At 37.7% G+C, this 15,241-nt stretch overlaps 2 protein-coding genes across 18 annotated transcripts in view; one reads left to right on the forward strand and one right to left on the reverse strand.

The window, feature by feature from the left end:
* Window positions 1–10,345, reverse strand: part of SOSTDC1 (sclerostin domain containing 1) — a 56,706-nt gene extending 46,361 nt beyond the window's left edge. For 3 of the 13 annotated variants that reach the window (XR_005369495.1, XR_005369496.1, XR_005369494.1), the window contains exons 1-2: window positions 10,075–10,345; window positions 9,571–9,721 (exon numbers count right to left, since the gene is read on the reverse strand). Coding sequence is in view for 1 of the 13 variants with exons in the window: in XM_038557004.1 (XP_038412932.1) it covers window positions 9,571–9,574 (4 nt within the window). In the remaining 12 variants the exon portion in view is untranslated. Of the gene's footprint in view, window positions 1–9,570; window positions 9,749–9,961; window positions 10,048–10,074 lie in introns of those variants that run through there. The other 10 variants (XM_038557001.1, XM_038556999.1, XM_038557007.1 and 7 more) reach the window with 8 other exon arrangements.
* The window catches only part of LRRC72 (leucine rich repeat containing 72), a 33,884-nt gene continuing 28,845 nt past the window's right edge, over window positions 10,203–15,241 (forward strand). Inside the window, exons 1-2 of one of the 5 annotated variants that reach the window (XM_038556996.1) lie at window positions 10,203–10,408; window positions 14,905–14,978. In XM_038556996.1, coding sequence (XP_038412924.1) covers window positions 10,289–10,408; window positions 14,905–14,978 — 194 coding nt within the window. In that variant the 5' untranslated portion in view covers window positions 10,203–10,288. Of the gene's footprint in view, window positions 10,409–14,867; window positions 14,979–15,241 lie in introns of all 5 variants that reach the window. The other 4 variants (XM_038556994.1, XM_038556995.1, XM_038556993.1 and 1 more) reach the window with 4 other exon arrangements.

Consider the following 15,241-nt stretch of genomic DNA (forward strand, 5'->3'; position numbering starts at 1 on the left):
TGATTCATATCAAAGTAATAAAATGAAATTAATAAAAAATAGCTTATTCAAATAAGAATAGTATATGGAGACAATGACATAAGAAAAAAATAGCTGTAGGGTAAGAAGAAGTTAAGTTCTGGAAGCTAGAATTTTTTAGCAAAGAAACTGTCAAGCTTATCAATCCAGTAACGTTCTTGGTAAATTTTCTTGTCAAGGGATTTCCGACAAGCAATTCCTGAACGTTTAGAGAAAACATAACCAAAAACTACCAAGAGATCATGTCAAAGAACAAAATAATTTTGATAGCAGCAATAATATTCAGCATGGGCCACACCAAGATAAACAATTATGGGAGTGCACATGTAATACTTTGAGTCACTAATTTGTAAATGACAAAGATCGGAAATAAGGGATTTTCTTCACCCAAAGAAATCCTAGTTACTAAAGCTATGATATAAAATATAACTAAAGTCAACAAAAGGAAATGGAAAAAGAATGTATAGAGACAGGATGCAAGACATTTTTCACCACCTAATATTACAATAGGTAGATGGATTAACTATACAATCTGACTTCGAAATATAGAAAAGATTATTTAAAATAATGTTATATAAAGGGTTTAGTTGACTTCTTTTGTTGAAAGGTATTCACACTTTAGTGACAGAATTTTTAAAGTTTAGGGTAAAAGTAGGAATGCGGTAAAATAGTTTTTAGACCACCTACATTTAGGATACATTAAATTACACAACACATTCCTTTTTGTCAATGCTCTTTCTATAACCTTCATTCCAGTTACTGATAGAAACTGCAAACGGGATTATGATAATTAATTTAAAAATGTAGCTGTACTTCAACATCTTGGCAGCTATCCAATTACTGTAGTATAGATTTTTAGAGAGAAAGAGAAAGATACAATGCTACCAAAAATAATTTCACATTTTCCTATTAGTTATTAGTGGAGGGCAGGGGCAGAGAGGTTACAAGTTCTAAGCAAATGTTACGGTAAAAATTAGGGTCAGTGTGGCCAGATCTAGATCCAAGAAATGACAATATATGTGAAAATGCCAGGATTTTATGAGGTACATCCTTAAGATTATTACTACATCAACTAACTCAACTAACTTGGTTGGACTCTTGATTTAAAGTACAGAAATCTAATGCAAACTACCTTAAACCAAAATGAAAGTATATTGACTTGCATAACCAAACTGCAGTGAACCAGAAGCAAGTGTGGAGCTAGCTAAAAGGAGGGACTAACAGGGACTGTTAAACTTAACCTTCTCTTGCTGTGTATGTTAGTTTTATGCTCTTCTACTATAAATCCACTTTCTATGTAGAAACATGGCTAATAGCTTCTAGGCTCATACACTAATAGCACAATGAAAAAATTCTAGGCAGGAACTCTGATTGTACTGGCTTCTGTAGCTGACCAATAGTTGTGGCCAGGTTATGAAGTCCAGTTATATTTAGGTTCCCACATTTAGACCAAAAACTAGCCAGGGAGGTAGGGTCATGTAATGCCTATTCTAATTCATTTGTACTTTAACCAAACTTCTCATTATAAGGATAAAGTATAAAAAAGAATACTCAATAATAATACACATAGGATAAGTTCTAATTGGTATTAAAGAAGGGGTAGAAACAGTCTGCAGAAAATCGTTGGGTTATAATAACAACCTAGAGAATGGGAGAAGATATTTGCAAGTTTTATAGCTGACAAGAGTCTAGCATTCAGAATATATAAAGAAAAAAAAAAGAATATATAAAGAATTCTTACCGCTGAAAAAGCAAAAGAAAAAAAGTCAAATGAAACAATTTAAAAATGGGCATAGGCAAAAATCTTGAATAAACATTTTTCTAATAAGGAAGTTACACAAATGGCCAACAAGCACCTGAAAAGACACATCTTTAGTCATTAGGAAAATGCAAACCACAAATGTTGGCAAGCAACAGAGAACTTCAAACCACATACACTGCTGCTGGAAGTAAAATGGTGCAGCCACTGTAGAGAGGCTTTTTGATAGCTCCTCAAGAAATTGAACAGAATTTCTATACAACCCAGTAAATCCATTCTTAGGCATACACCTAAAAGAATTGAAAACAAGAGCTCAAACAAAGATTTACAATTAAATCTACATAGCAGCACTAGTCACAATAGCCAAAAGATAGAAACAACCCAAGGGTCCATCAATAGGTGAATGAATAAATGAACTGTGGTATATCAATACAAAGGAATATTATTTATCCTTAAAAAGAAGGAATTGCTGATACATGTTAAAACATGTATGAACTTCCAAAACATCCTTCTGAGTGAAAGAAGCTAGACTTATATTATTCCATTTATATTAAATATCCAGTTCAAGTAAATCCTTAAAGATAGTGAGCAAATTAGTGATTACTGAAGACAACATGTAATATTAACTTTAGATCTTCCACCACATAGCTTCACCACCAGGAACAGACCCCTTCTTTTTCCCTTTAGTTCTAACTTGAAAAATCTAGGAGTAATTATTCTGCTTAGCCAATCTTGGTTTATTTGCCCCACCTTTGATGCCAAGAGCTTTGAGAGCTATAATTATCAGCCTCCCTTGGGCCATACAATCAGGGACAAAGCAGTGCCCCCAAAGAAGGACATCTCTTTTTAAAAGAAGAAGGTGATCAAAAGGCAATAATATAATTCCTAATCACAATTATGTCCCTTCCTTTCATACTCAGTTCCCTTTCTCTCTTACCTGTTTCTTTACATTTGTTTTCTTCTTTTTTTTCTTGTCTTCACCCACCATCTCCTCTTTTCTCTCCACCCCCTTCCTTTCTGTTTTTCTTCTCTTTTGCTTTCTCTCTTCCTTCTCCTTTGTTCTAGTCTTTCTCTCCCTTTCCCTTATTCCCCCTCCTGTTTTTAATAGTCCATGCTTGCAAAACCCACTCACAACCATCACCTCTACAAAAAGTAGGACTTGAGCTTGATTTCTGCTTCTTACAGCACAATCCAGATGACTAGGTAAAAGGTAAAGAATTGGGCAAAGCCTAAATGAGCTGTTTGTCTATCTTTTCTACCCAAATTTAAGGAAAACTGCCAAACTTCTTGGAAACTGTACCCCAAATGTGGAACCACATTTTCTTTCTTTGTTATGACCTAAAATGAATTCATGAAACAAACAAAAAATTTTCTAAGACTTTAGAAGCATTAAATTTGCAATGCAAAAAGTCTCTCCATGTCTTTGTAGTTCTGAAAAAGATTTCTTCTGAACTACTTTCCAAAATGCAGTGTCTATAATTAAAATGATTATTGAATCTTTGTCTCCTATTTGCTTTGTGTGAAAAGTTGGTAATGAAAGCATCATTAATAAAAACCTTACAACTGAATAAAGGCAATAAGCAGCACACAGTTATTACAGTCAATAAGACACTCTGGAATTCTGTACAAGGGTAATTGAAACACTTTAGGCTCTAAGCAAATAATAGTAACATCTTTAATGATCCATTTGAATGCCAGCCAATATCAAGCAGAACCAAAAATTATTAAAGTGTGTTTAGAGCTATGGGTGCTAATACTATTTGCTTCGTAACTCCCTTTCTTTGGAGTGTCTTATTCACATTCTCCATTACTTGGCAGAGTATGTGATTTATGGTAGGGATTCAGTCCATTTCAATGCCTAACTGAATGAATGAACACATAAATGAAGGACTTCGGGTCATCTAAAATAGCTTCTGCATGCAGAAAGAAGAGCTCTTTAAGTGGCTTGATGGTCCAAGTCTGGCCACACATGGTAACTTGCTGGAGCTAGTTTGAGAGTCTCTCTGTCACAGTAGTATGTGTAAATAAGAACAACAAATAATCTGTCCCTGAGAATTTTGGATGCCACTGCTACCAGTGATCTTATTATGCAAAACTAATTCAGGCCATAAAGGAAAATGACTTATCTCAGTCTTCATTCTGAACTATACTTTAAAAGTTATGGAAGTATGGAGAAGAAAATCAGTTTCAGATGGTTAAGAGTCTCAGAGAAACCTGTTATGCGGAGAGTTGAAACTGAGCCCCAAAATAACACCCCAAATTTGACAAAATAATAGTACTTTATATTGTCCCATTGTCTTTTAAAGTATAGATCACATTTGAAAAAATTTTCATAAAGAGATGAAAAAGATATTTATTGATTTGCTAATAGTATTTATTCAGGCAATGATTTTTAAGTCAACGTAACTTAGATTAAGTTGTAGTTTAATAAAAAATACTTTTAAAATTATCCTTCAACTAAATTACCAACTATTATGATAAAAGAATTGGATTTATTTTTACATCTAAACATGTGGTTGCATGTAGCTAACATTCCAAAATTAAATTTGGCTTTCCAGATTTAAATATTAATCTGGAAATTGTCAGGATGAGAAATTTTGTCAAATTTTTACTACATATGGTAAGAGGGACAAGAATTCTTTTGAGAAGAACCAAGTAGACTACAGAAATAGAGCTTTTCAGCTCTCCTTGAACTTACAACTTAAATTCATATGTACATATTTCATATGCATGTAGTACAATAATACACATATAAATGTATAATTAGTTATATATCGCTACAGAACAAATTATTTCAAAATGTATAAGCTTAAAACAACAAACATTTATTATCTCCATTTTGCATGTCAGGAATCTGAGTGTGGCTCAACTGGGTACCTCTGGGTCAGAGTCTCCCACAAGGCTACAAGTCAGACCACAGGTATAGTTATCTGAAGACTTCAGTGGGGGATCCACTCCCAAGCTGACTCCAGTGGCTATTGGCAGGCTTCAGGTCCTCTCTGGCTTTTGGCCAGAGACAACAATACCTTGTCATGTGGGCCTTTCTCTAGGTCTGCTCACAACATGATAACAAGTTTACCTGAGACCAGGCCAGAGAACAAGTGAAAAGGTGCCCAAGACAGAAACCACAGTCCTTTTGTAATCTAATCTCAGATGTGATATCCCATCCTCCTGCCATATTCTATTTATCAGAAGCCCATGAATCTGTCCCACATGCAAGGGAAGGGAGTTACAGAAGGATGTGAAAACCAGGATGTAGGGATCACTGGGAGTATTGCAGAGGTTGTCTGTTGTGTGTGTGTGTGCTCGTGCACACACGTGCATAAGTGTCGGAATGTGTATGTATATACATATGCATCTGTGCATGCACCCACACGTTCATGTATGTGTGCATATACACACATATCCCCACACATTAGTATAAAAAGAGAATTTATGCTTCAAATGCCCAATTGTTATAGCATATGTGTGACAAAATACAGCATTCCTGCTAGTATTAACAAGACTTCTCTGCCAATTTAGGGTAAATTTTTCCCTATCAATAACTCATGAAGTCTAAATTGAACAAAGTGATGAAAAGGTTAGTAATTTTAATGATATGACAAAATGAAATCCTATAATGGAAATTAATTTTAAAGAATTGAATGGCATTTCCACCCAATTACTATTTCTCATTTCAGGCAAGAGGTTTTCTGTCCTAGGCTCCATGATTTAAAAACCTCTGCTCAGATGTTCCTCTGGACTCAACACCCCCTAATCCACCCTAAGGGACAAGAGGATGAGCCCACCTGGAGTTCTTGCCCAATCATCTTTTTCATGCTCTATACCTAGAACCCTGATGGGCATGTGCTCCTCAAGGTACATGGAATAGTCAAAGGGCAACTATGTGAGGGCATGGATAGAGGTTAGACATGGGACCCATTGATCTCAGAGAAAATGTAAAATCACACCAAAACCAGCAAAGGTTTAGAATTGAAAATTTTATTATTTGGTGAAGCCGCAGTTCTATCTACAGGTTTCTAACTTTTCCAGACAGTGTAGAAATGTTTCTAAATTAGAACCACTTTCTGTTCCATCCAGGTAGCTATTTGGAGGATTGTGTGTGAATTATGAGAGGAAATAAAGTAGATAAGGAAGAACCAGAAATGACTATTTTCCCATGAGAATTCAAGAAATAATATATACGGGCAATGTTCTTCCAGAGCCACGATGACAAAATGTGTCGCAGGGTTGAGAAGAGATTGATGCTTCCCTATTAGCTCAGAACCCACCATCACTGATAATTTAAACAACCGTAACCCTTAAAACATCAGATGATGGCATCCTAGGCATGGATTCTAGAGATCAGTGAGAGTAATTTAGGGACAGAGAAATAAAGTTTATCTCAGCAGTCTGAAGGGGTGGCAGGCATTAGCCAGGCAGAGGAGCACAAGGGAAAACAGTTGCATAAGATGCTACAAGATGACTTGAGTCATTGGATGACTTCAAGTAATGACTGGGAACCTCCATAGATCTAGCTTGTAGGGCTTCAGTCATTTTCATCTGCATGTTCAAAGTTAAGCAACTGACATGAAATGACAATTCACAGAAAAAAAACTACAAAGGGCCAATAAGTATTTGAAAGACACTCAACTTCACTCAATAAGTATAAATTAAAACATCAAGATAAAATTTTTCTCCAATTAGATTGGCAAGATTGAACAAAATATCCTATGGAGAAAGAGACACCCATACATGACTCATTAATACCATCAAGGAATTTCACCTGATGGAATACTCAGGAGCACAAAAACACTATTACAACATTGATTATCATAGCAAAGAGAAAAGAAAGCTGGACAACATAAATGTCATCAATAGGGTAATGAATAAATAAACCATAAGAAATGTTACAAGGGAACATAACGCAACAATTCAACTCAGTAGTTTGAGTTTATAAGATGGAAGTTCACGGGGTGGTAAGGAGACATATGAAAGCTGAAGAACAAATGATATGGACCCATTCCATTTAAAAAACAAACCAAAACCCCCCCCCCAAAACCTACACAGGCAGAATTTAGTTAGCAAGCCACAGTCTCATAGGTGCTAGCAGAAGATACAAGACTTCTGGGTCAGAGATTAAGGGCAGTTTATTACTCACAGTAACAGCACAACCTGAGTATCAGTATTTGCACCAATGCCTCCAGCCACAATTTCCAAAGGTCAATGAGAAGCAGGCCAAGTGATGTGGTCACATACAGTGGGTTGTGTTAGAGGACAGGAACACTGAGTTTAGAAAACCCAAATATTTTATACTGGGCAGTAAAAGCCTTCCTGATCTCAACCTTATTAAAAGAGAAGGAGTGCTTGCTTCGGCAGCACATATACTATTATAAGGGAAGGAGACATTACTTTTATAATGCTGCTTAGTGAAGAAAAAAAAAACAAAAAAAATCAAAAAACACTCACTCTTTGCTCAGGAGGTAAACACTATATCTTCCAAGGGTGTTCATTACAAAAATTTTAAATATGGTCCTGAACAAAGGCAGTCAGTGTCTCTTCCTATAAAACTTGCAGTAACATGAAAAGCTCATGGAGAATTCCATGAATTCTCAATGTTCCATTTCATTCTCATTTTGTGTAAACGAACAAACAAAAAATTGTACTTGTCAACTAAAATAATATTTTACCTAAACTTATAACAATGAGAATGTTGATACTGTACTTAAGAAATACCATAAAAGATATATTTTTATACATAAGAATATGTTTTGATTGTGGTTGATGTGTTGCTCATTTTATGCACATTCTACAGAGTAGAAAATGGCTGATAATGATTATTTCATGTAATAAATATTTTTCATTTGCTTGGAAAGAATAGCATCCAGACTGATTACTAGAATTACTCAAGGCAAAATTAGAGAGATTTTTTTTATTATTTAGCTTTAATAATAACCATCACATACACAAATTTTTTTCTCACACATTTTCCACTGGAAAATTCTTCTTTAAGAAAACAATTGCATGTCAACATCTCAACATGAACCTTTTACTCTCTGAATAATACATACTACTTGTCTAGAGGAGTATAATTAAACAATAGATTTTTGAGCTGAACTTTCAACTTCTTCATTTTATATTGAAGAAACTGAATCCCACAGACATTAAGTGACTTGAAAATGGCCAGCAACTGGTTAATGTCAGAGCTGAGACCAAACCCCACATGCCCTGACTTGGAGCACAGGCCTCTTTCTTCTTATCCAAAGCCACATACATGATATGATAGAGCTTTCAAATTGGGGTATGCATACCCCTGCAGGCAATGGCAGTATGCCAGGGAGGTAAAGCCACAGGATAAACACAGGGTGTCTTGCTTCAATGTAAATATTACTCAAAGATTTGAGGGGAATTAGGGGAGCCACTTTATTTTTATTTTAAAACAAGATTGATTGTAAAGCAGAATGTGCATTTTACATGGATTTTTTAAATCCTTGAAGCTGAATTCCTGAGGCTATAATCCCATCTCATAGAGGTAAAAAATCTCTCTGCTCACTCTGGTAGGGATACCTCTTTTGTAAAAATTTAATGCCACCAATGTGAGGATTTCTAGGAAGTTCCTTTTACCAAAAAAGTACTTCACTAACTTCCATCTTTGACCTTCTATAATTAAACTTGCATTATTTTAGTCCTCAGGATCAGTTAAATTGTGAATTTTTCTCAAGGAGAGAACACATTAAGACCTCATAATAAATGAGTTTCTGAGTTCCTTTACGAAGAATAGAGCTGTTTTTTAAAATTCTTTTTTCTCTTCTTAATATTGAGTAAAATGAAAGAATAAAGGATACTACTTTTAAATGTGATTTTAGTAGAAATTAACTGGTTAGTAGTTTACTTATGTAAGATGCTCTGTAAAAGTATTTTGCATATGATTCTAAAACTCACATTTGTGTCATGTACGGAGTTGAACAAATAGTATGCATTTCCATTTTTTCATGTATTATATACATGAATGATATCTGAAATTCTGTAATCCATATTAATAGCAAAAATGAGAGGCAAGAGGCCAGTAAATTATTGTATACATTTTCTCAGTGGATCATTCCACTCAACTGATTTTTATTTCTGGGATATAAAACCACTTCGACAGTCGTTCTCAGATGATCACTCCTTCTGTGATAACTCGGAATACTTTTACCCACCCACCTCCACCAGACCCAAATACATTTTCAGAAGTATTAAAAGAGTGTGTGTTTGATTTCTTTGAGTCATTTTTAAATACTCTATTCCAACTCCAGCATTTTTTTTAAAAAAAGATTTTATTTATTTATTCATGAGAGACACAGAGAGAGAGAGGCAGGCAGAGACATAGGCAGAGAGAGAAGCAGACTCCATGTAGGAAGCCCAATGTGGGACTCAATCCCGGGACCATGGGATCATGCCCTGAGCCGAAGGCAGATGCTCAACCGCTGAGCCACCCAGGCATCCCTCCAGCATTTTTTTTAATGCAAGTAACCTGACTCGTTTCTAAAAGCTACATTTAATTCTAGACTTCAAGTTCAAATGTAGACCCAAAAAACCAACTAATTCAATTGAATCAACATTTACTGAATGCAGTATATTAGTAGGCCCTAGCAGAAAATAGTGATGGCATAGACAGACTCCTGCCTCCAGAGTATCCCAAGCTAGAGGGGAACAAAACTCACATAAAGAAGATCATAAGATAGTCTATGCAAGAGATTAGACTAGGGGAGCCATCAATTAACAATAACAACTTAAAGATTGGAAAAAACTTGCCAAATAATGGTTCAGCTTACCCATTTCCTGCCAGTGGGAAGACTTTTCAGGTACTGAACCAACATGCACTTACTCTTTACAGTAAGATCAGCCAAGAGTTCCATTGTTCTGTGCTCCTGGAATCTTGGGCTCCTGGATGCTGCCACCTCCACCTCCATCCTGGAACTGGGTCTAGGATGAGGCAAGTAAGACACCGGCCTTAGTACAAAAATATAAGGCATTCAAACTCAGCAATCAAAACAAATGTCCTTTGCAATATATATATTGTTTTAGAAATTCAAAATTAATGCAACAGCATTTATAATGAGTAGAATGTCAAAATGTAAATAAAGGCAGGGTTAACAGTCCTGAATTTTTTCTTTTTTGGTTCAAGCTCCACTAGGATTCTGCAGGGCATTCATTCACCCTCACCCCCACATGTGGCCAGTGGTACATCTAATCCTCAGAAGGCTAAATTTTCTGATATTTAGAACTCAAATCAATGAAATTATTATTAGTTGGCTGATTGCCATTGGGGTCATCACCTGATCTCTGGCATCCACAGCCAGCTTCAGCGCACACTGGAGAAGCACGAGTTTGTCCAAGGTCCGACGTGGTGGGCGACGCAGGGCCTCACGTGAAAACGTCACAGAAGTCAGGGATTGGCTTCACATCTTCACTAGTTTGGATTGGCTTTGAGATGCCGCGATGGTGTAACTCTTGGTAACAGAACAATGAGCTGTGGGCTGGCTTGGGTGGATGCTAGATGCCGCTGCCTTCCCCGCTGCCCTGATGGCTTGGGACCCGAACCATCTGCCCGGGGGTGCCTCCCGACGGTTAATCAGGACTCGGGAAGCTGCCCTGGAGGTCAGCCGTAGGGTAAGCGGCCCCCCCTTCTGCAGGCTGCGAGCCCCTCGGGTCCATGCCGGAGCCTGGGGTGGGCCGGAGGGGGTGGAACGTGGGGAGCCCCGGGCGCTCGCCGGGGCTGGAGGCCCGTAACCTCCGGGGTCGGGCGTGGGGATGCCTCTGAGCCCCACTAGCGGACTTGCGGGAGGAACCTTTCCCGGCTGACCCTCCGCCACATGTATAACAACAGCAGGTCAGAGATTAGGTACTAAAGCCATAAATTTGGAGTCTTGACTCTCCAAAAGATACGTGTAACCCAGAAATGCCATTCCCCAATGTGCAAAGGGACACCCTGACAAGGAAAGTTTCAGAGTTGAGGCCAGTTAAGATAAAACTTCAAGAATGCTTGGGGGTGGGGGGTGGGTCAGAATTGTTGGACATGGGAGCTACCCAAGTGTTGAAGAGTTCTAGGACCCATCTGAAGAGGCTTGGGGCTGCCACGTAAATCAAGGCTGGGGGTTCTATAAAGATTTGAAAGCTACTCACACTAAGTCCTAACCAAGCTGTGGTGCCTGTGTGTTGTGTGTAGCTCTGGAAACTTATCGTTACAGAAGGTAAATCACCAAAGAGAATGTTTTCTTCTATAAACTCTAATAGAGACTTCATTCTTCCAGGATTTAACAATCCAACAATTTTCAAACTTTTTTTTTCCCCCCTATTTTATGTAGATGCTAAGGCATGGGGTGGTGGACCAGGAAGCTGCTCCTGTCCTGTGCCAGAACTGCCCACACCCCAATTCCATGTTGGATTGTTTTTATTGCCCTGTTTGGTCAATGAGTTAATTTGAAATCTGACTGCACTCCCCCCCTCCAAGAGACGACTGAAATTGTTGTCCAAATTCAACACCTCTTTAGAGTAATATCCTTCACTACCCTCCACAATGCTGCAGGTTGAAATCCCACCTTCTTGAAATCTGCTTTCTGGCCTCCCTCTGTGCTCTTGTTTCTCCTCACTTTGTAACCATCGCTCCAAACCTTCCTTCTGTCTTCCCAGCTTGATTTCCTCCTCCTTTCTCTAAATGTGGGTACTTCCCAACAGTCTAAGTGGGTACCATTCTCTCCTATGCACTGACCTGACTTGCCAGGCTGCACACACCCAGGCAAGGTCCACTCTTCTACCTGCAGCTTTCTGGTGTGCACCTTGACACGGGTGTCCCACTGGTGCCACAGTTTCAGTGTTTCCAGCTGAATTTATTTTCCCTTCCAGGTCTTCTTCTCCTCATCCCATCATCACATTACCATCACCATTTGGGATTTTGCTCACCCTTACTCTGCCTTATTGTTTGCCAGTTTCCATCAATTCTCTCTGCATGCCCTATGTCACGTCTGCTCATGCTCCCTCAAACTTGCCCACTATCCCGGCACCTTGCCTTGATCCTCCAGAGGCAGTCTTGCTTCCTGTCTGCAGTTCCTTTGCCCCCCGACCCATCATACATTTGCTGCTCCTAGACTCACTTTCCTGAGGCCTTGCTCTGTCAAAAGCTGGATGTGGCCCAAGTGCCCCTAGACAGAAAAATGGAAAAAGAAAATGGAGTATATACTACCTACAATCGAATATGATTCAGCCTTAAGAAAGAAGGAAATTCTGACACCACAACATGATGAATCTGAAGATGTTATGCTTTGTGAAATAAGCCAATCACAAAAGGACAAATACTGTCTGGTTCCACTTAGATGAGGTACCCGGAGTAGTCAAATTCATAGATTCAGAAAATAAAAGGGTGTTTGCCAGGGGCTGGTGGGGGGAGGGGAAATGGGAAGTTAGTGTGTGATGCGTACACAGTTTCATTTGGGGAAGATGAAAACTTCTGGAAAAGGATGGTGGCCATGGTTGCACAACAGTGTAAATGTACTTAATTTCACAGAACTGTATAGTTGAAATAGTAAATTCTGTATTATATATATTTTACCACAATAAATAAAATAGCTGAGGGAAGGAATGCTTGTTGTGCTCCGTTAGATGAAAGGAATAGGCTGCTCGTGAAGTTGTGTGTTGATTGGGAACTGGAATTGGTCCACCATGGCTTCACTAAAACTCAAAACTTCTTGGCACATTTTCGTGTTCTTTGGCACTTTGACACTAATACTTGTTACTAGATTCATATGAAATTTTTGGTGGGGAAGAAGCATTCCATGATAAAAAGCTCCATAAATAAATAATTAATTACACCAGTGATCTACGTAGTATGCTGATAGCTTCAATTTCCTTTTTCATCTCTTAATTTTTGAAATTTGACTTCAATCCTTAAGTATTTATTCCATGGCTAACGTTTTCAAAATTTGTATTAATTTCCCATTGCTAAATTAATACATGCTTATTTTTAAATGTCCAAATATTGTTTTTATTCTTGTCTTATTTTTGGCAAATAATATTTAAATGCTCAGAAAATGAAAGTCCCACGTGATCTCAAGTAATAATTTTGTTAACAGTTTGAAGTGTATGCATTTCAATGCATATAAATGTCATTGGTGGGGCACCTGGCGGGCACAATTGGTTAAGCCACCAGCTCAGGTCGTGATCTCAGGGTGGTGAGACTGAGCCCCACATTGGGCCCCACATCAGGCTCCATGATCAGCACAGAGTCTGCCTTAGTTTCTCTCTCCCACTTCCTTGACCCCTCCCACTTGTGCTTTCTCTCTTTCCCTCTTTTCTCTAAAATAAATAAATAATAAAGGTCATTGGTAACAAAAATAGTGTTAGACAATGCCAATGGCATTTTTACTTTGGATATCTAGATATCTATCTCTATAATTTTAAGTTCTACACAGTATCCTATTGTGAAGTTACATATCAATTTAACCTATATCCCCATTAATGGGGCATATCTCACAAATGTAGGTAATATATGCTAAGATAAACAATGAAAATCAAATCGTGTGTGTGCAGACACACACATACTGCTGTATTTGTCAGCACTAGATGTAGAATGGTGGGATCAAGGCAAAAGCACATTTATAATTTAATAAAGATCTGCAAAGTTTTTTTTAAAAGATTTATTTATTCATGAGAGAGAGAGAAAGAGGGAGGGAGGGAGAGAGAGGGAGAGAGGCAGAGACACAGGCAGAAAGAGAAGCAGGCTCCATGCAGGGAGCCCAACGCGGGACTCGATCCCGGGACTCCAGGATCAGGCCCTGGGCTGAAGGCCAGCGCCAAACCACTGAGCCACCCAGGGATCCCCGAGCTGCAAAGTTTTAGTTCACTTTGAGTGGTCTTTAACATCTCAAAACTTTGACACAGTTGCGATTGACTGTATATGGTAGAAGCTAATAGTTTAGATGTTTAAGTTAAAATATCTAGACCCAGAAGCCTAAGCCTGATCCAATGGGTTTTTTTCAACCCCTAAATTCAGATTGTTCTTTATGGAGTCATTAAATATGCTGATGGAAATGCTTCCACCTGAGCCAATGAATTCTCTAAGCCCCAAGACTCAGCTTGTGTGACAAGATACCAAAGAAGTTTGAGATATAAATTAGCAGTGACACTCAATCCCTAATTTCAATCTTACTTTTCTTAAAGTCTTCTACTAAATAACAAAACTATTGTCAAATTTCATAAATCAATTACTGACATCACAACCTCACCACCCACAGCAAATCCCAACTGAAATTTGGTCATTGTTTTGACTCTGATAATTACAATGTTTGTCAGATTCCAGTAGTGCAACAATTATACTTTCCACTTTTGTTGTGTCTTGTTAGCTTTACTCCTTCATGACAAATTATAGATGGGCTTTAATTTTTCCATATTATCTTAGGTCATGTGGCTTGTAAATGTTATTTTGTAATTTAGCAAAGGCTCTTAAGAAAAAGCAAAGCTCTTAAATTGCTGTTGTTGGATTTGTATTTTCAAAACAAAGCCTATGGGAATAAAAATTACTTATTCTTCAGCAAAAATTCCCACGGTGCAAGTATGTTAGTAACCAGTGAAAAATGAAGATACTGTACCTTTGCAAAGAAAGGGAAATGACATTTATTCACTCATATATTCATCTGACATTTATTGAAAATTTACAATGTCAAGCACCTGTACAATAATGTGCATTGTATCCTACTCTACCTGCAATCAGGATAGTAAATATCTTCCATAAATATGAATTCTTCATGTTCAAAAGTACACTTAAGGATATTTAAAGACCAAAAAAAAAAAAAAAAGAATATTTAAAGACCAAGTCACTCTGATCCATAGAGAATCAAAAACTTGGTTTTGGTGCATATATACATACGCATTTTTTTCTCTTTGATTAAAAATTATTTATACATCTGTGCCCAGGATTAAGGATAATGAAATTCAACCACAAAAATGATTAAATAATATATAATTGTAGTGTTGGAATTTATCAGTTTAGAGTGGTTGCCTCCGTATTCACCTTTCTTTTGATCTTCTTGTAGACATTATTGTTATTGACTGCAAATGTCTCTGTATTTTTGCTCAGTGGAATGTGGCTTGACAGATTAATTATATGTTATCAGGCAGTTGAAGATCAGCTAAAGATATGTGGCCGCAAGAGGGATGCTGATGTCTATGAGCTGTTCCTTTCTCAAAAGTAAGTCTTCTTGATATAAGAAATAGAAGAGCATCATATTATAATGTTTCACAGATTCAAATGTTCTTTTTCATTGTTTTTCCCAAAGACTAGATAGGCAAATACCACCCTCTAATTACTTTACCATTTGTTGGCATCCACAGTCTCTGTTAGAGAGGCAAGACTGAAGTGGGTAAAAACAAAGATTACAGAGCCAGGCTGAGTCTGAAGCCTAGCCCTGTCTCTTCCAGCTGGGTGATCTTGGGCATGCCATCAACCTCCCT

This window comes from Canis lupus, chromosome 14 (assembly GCF_011100685.1).
Source record: "Canis lupus familiaris isolate Mischka breed German Shepherd chromosome 14, alternate assembly UU_Cfam_GSD_1.0, whole genome shotgun sequence".
Taxonomy (NCBI): Eukaryota; Metazoa; Chordata; class Mammalia; order Carnivora; family Canidae; genus Canis; species Canis lupus.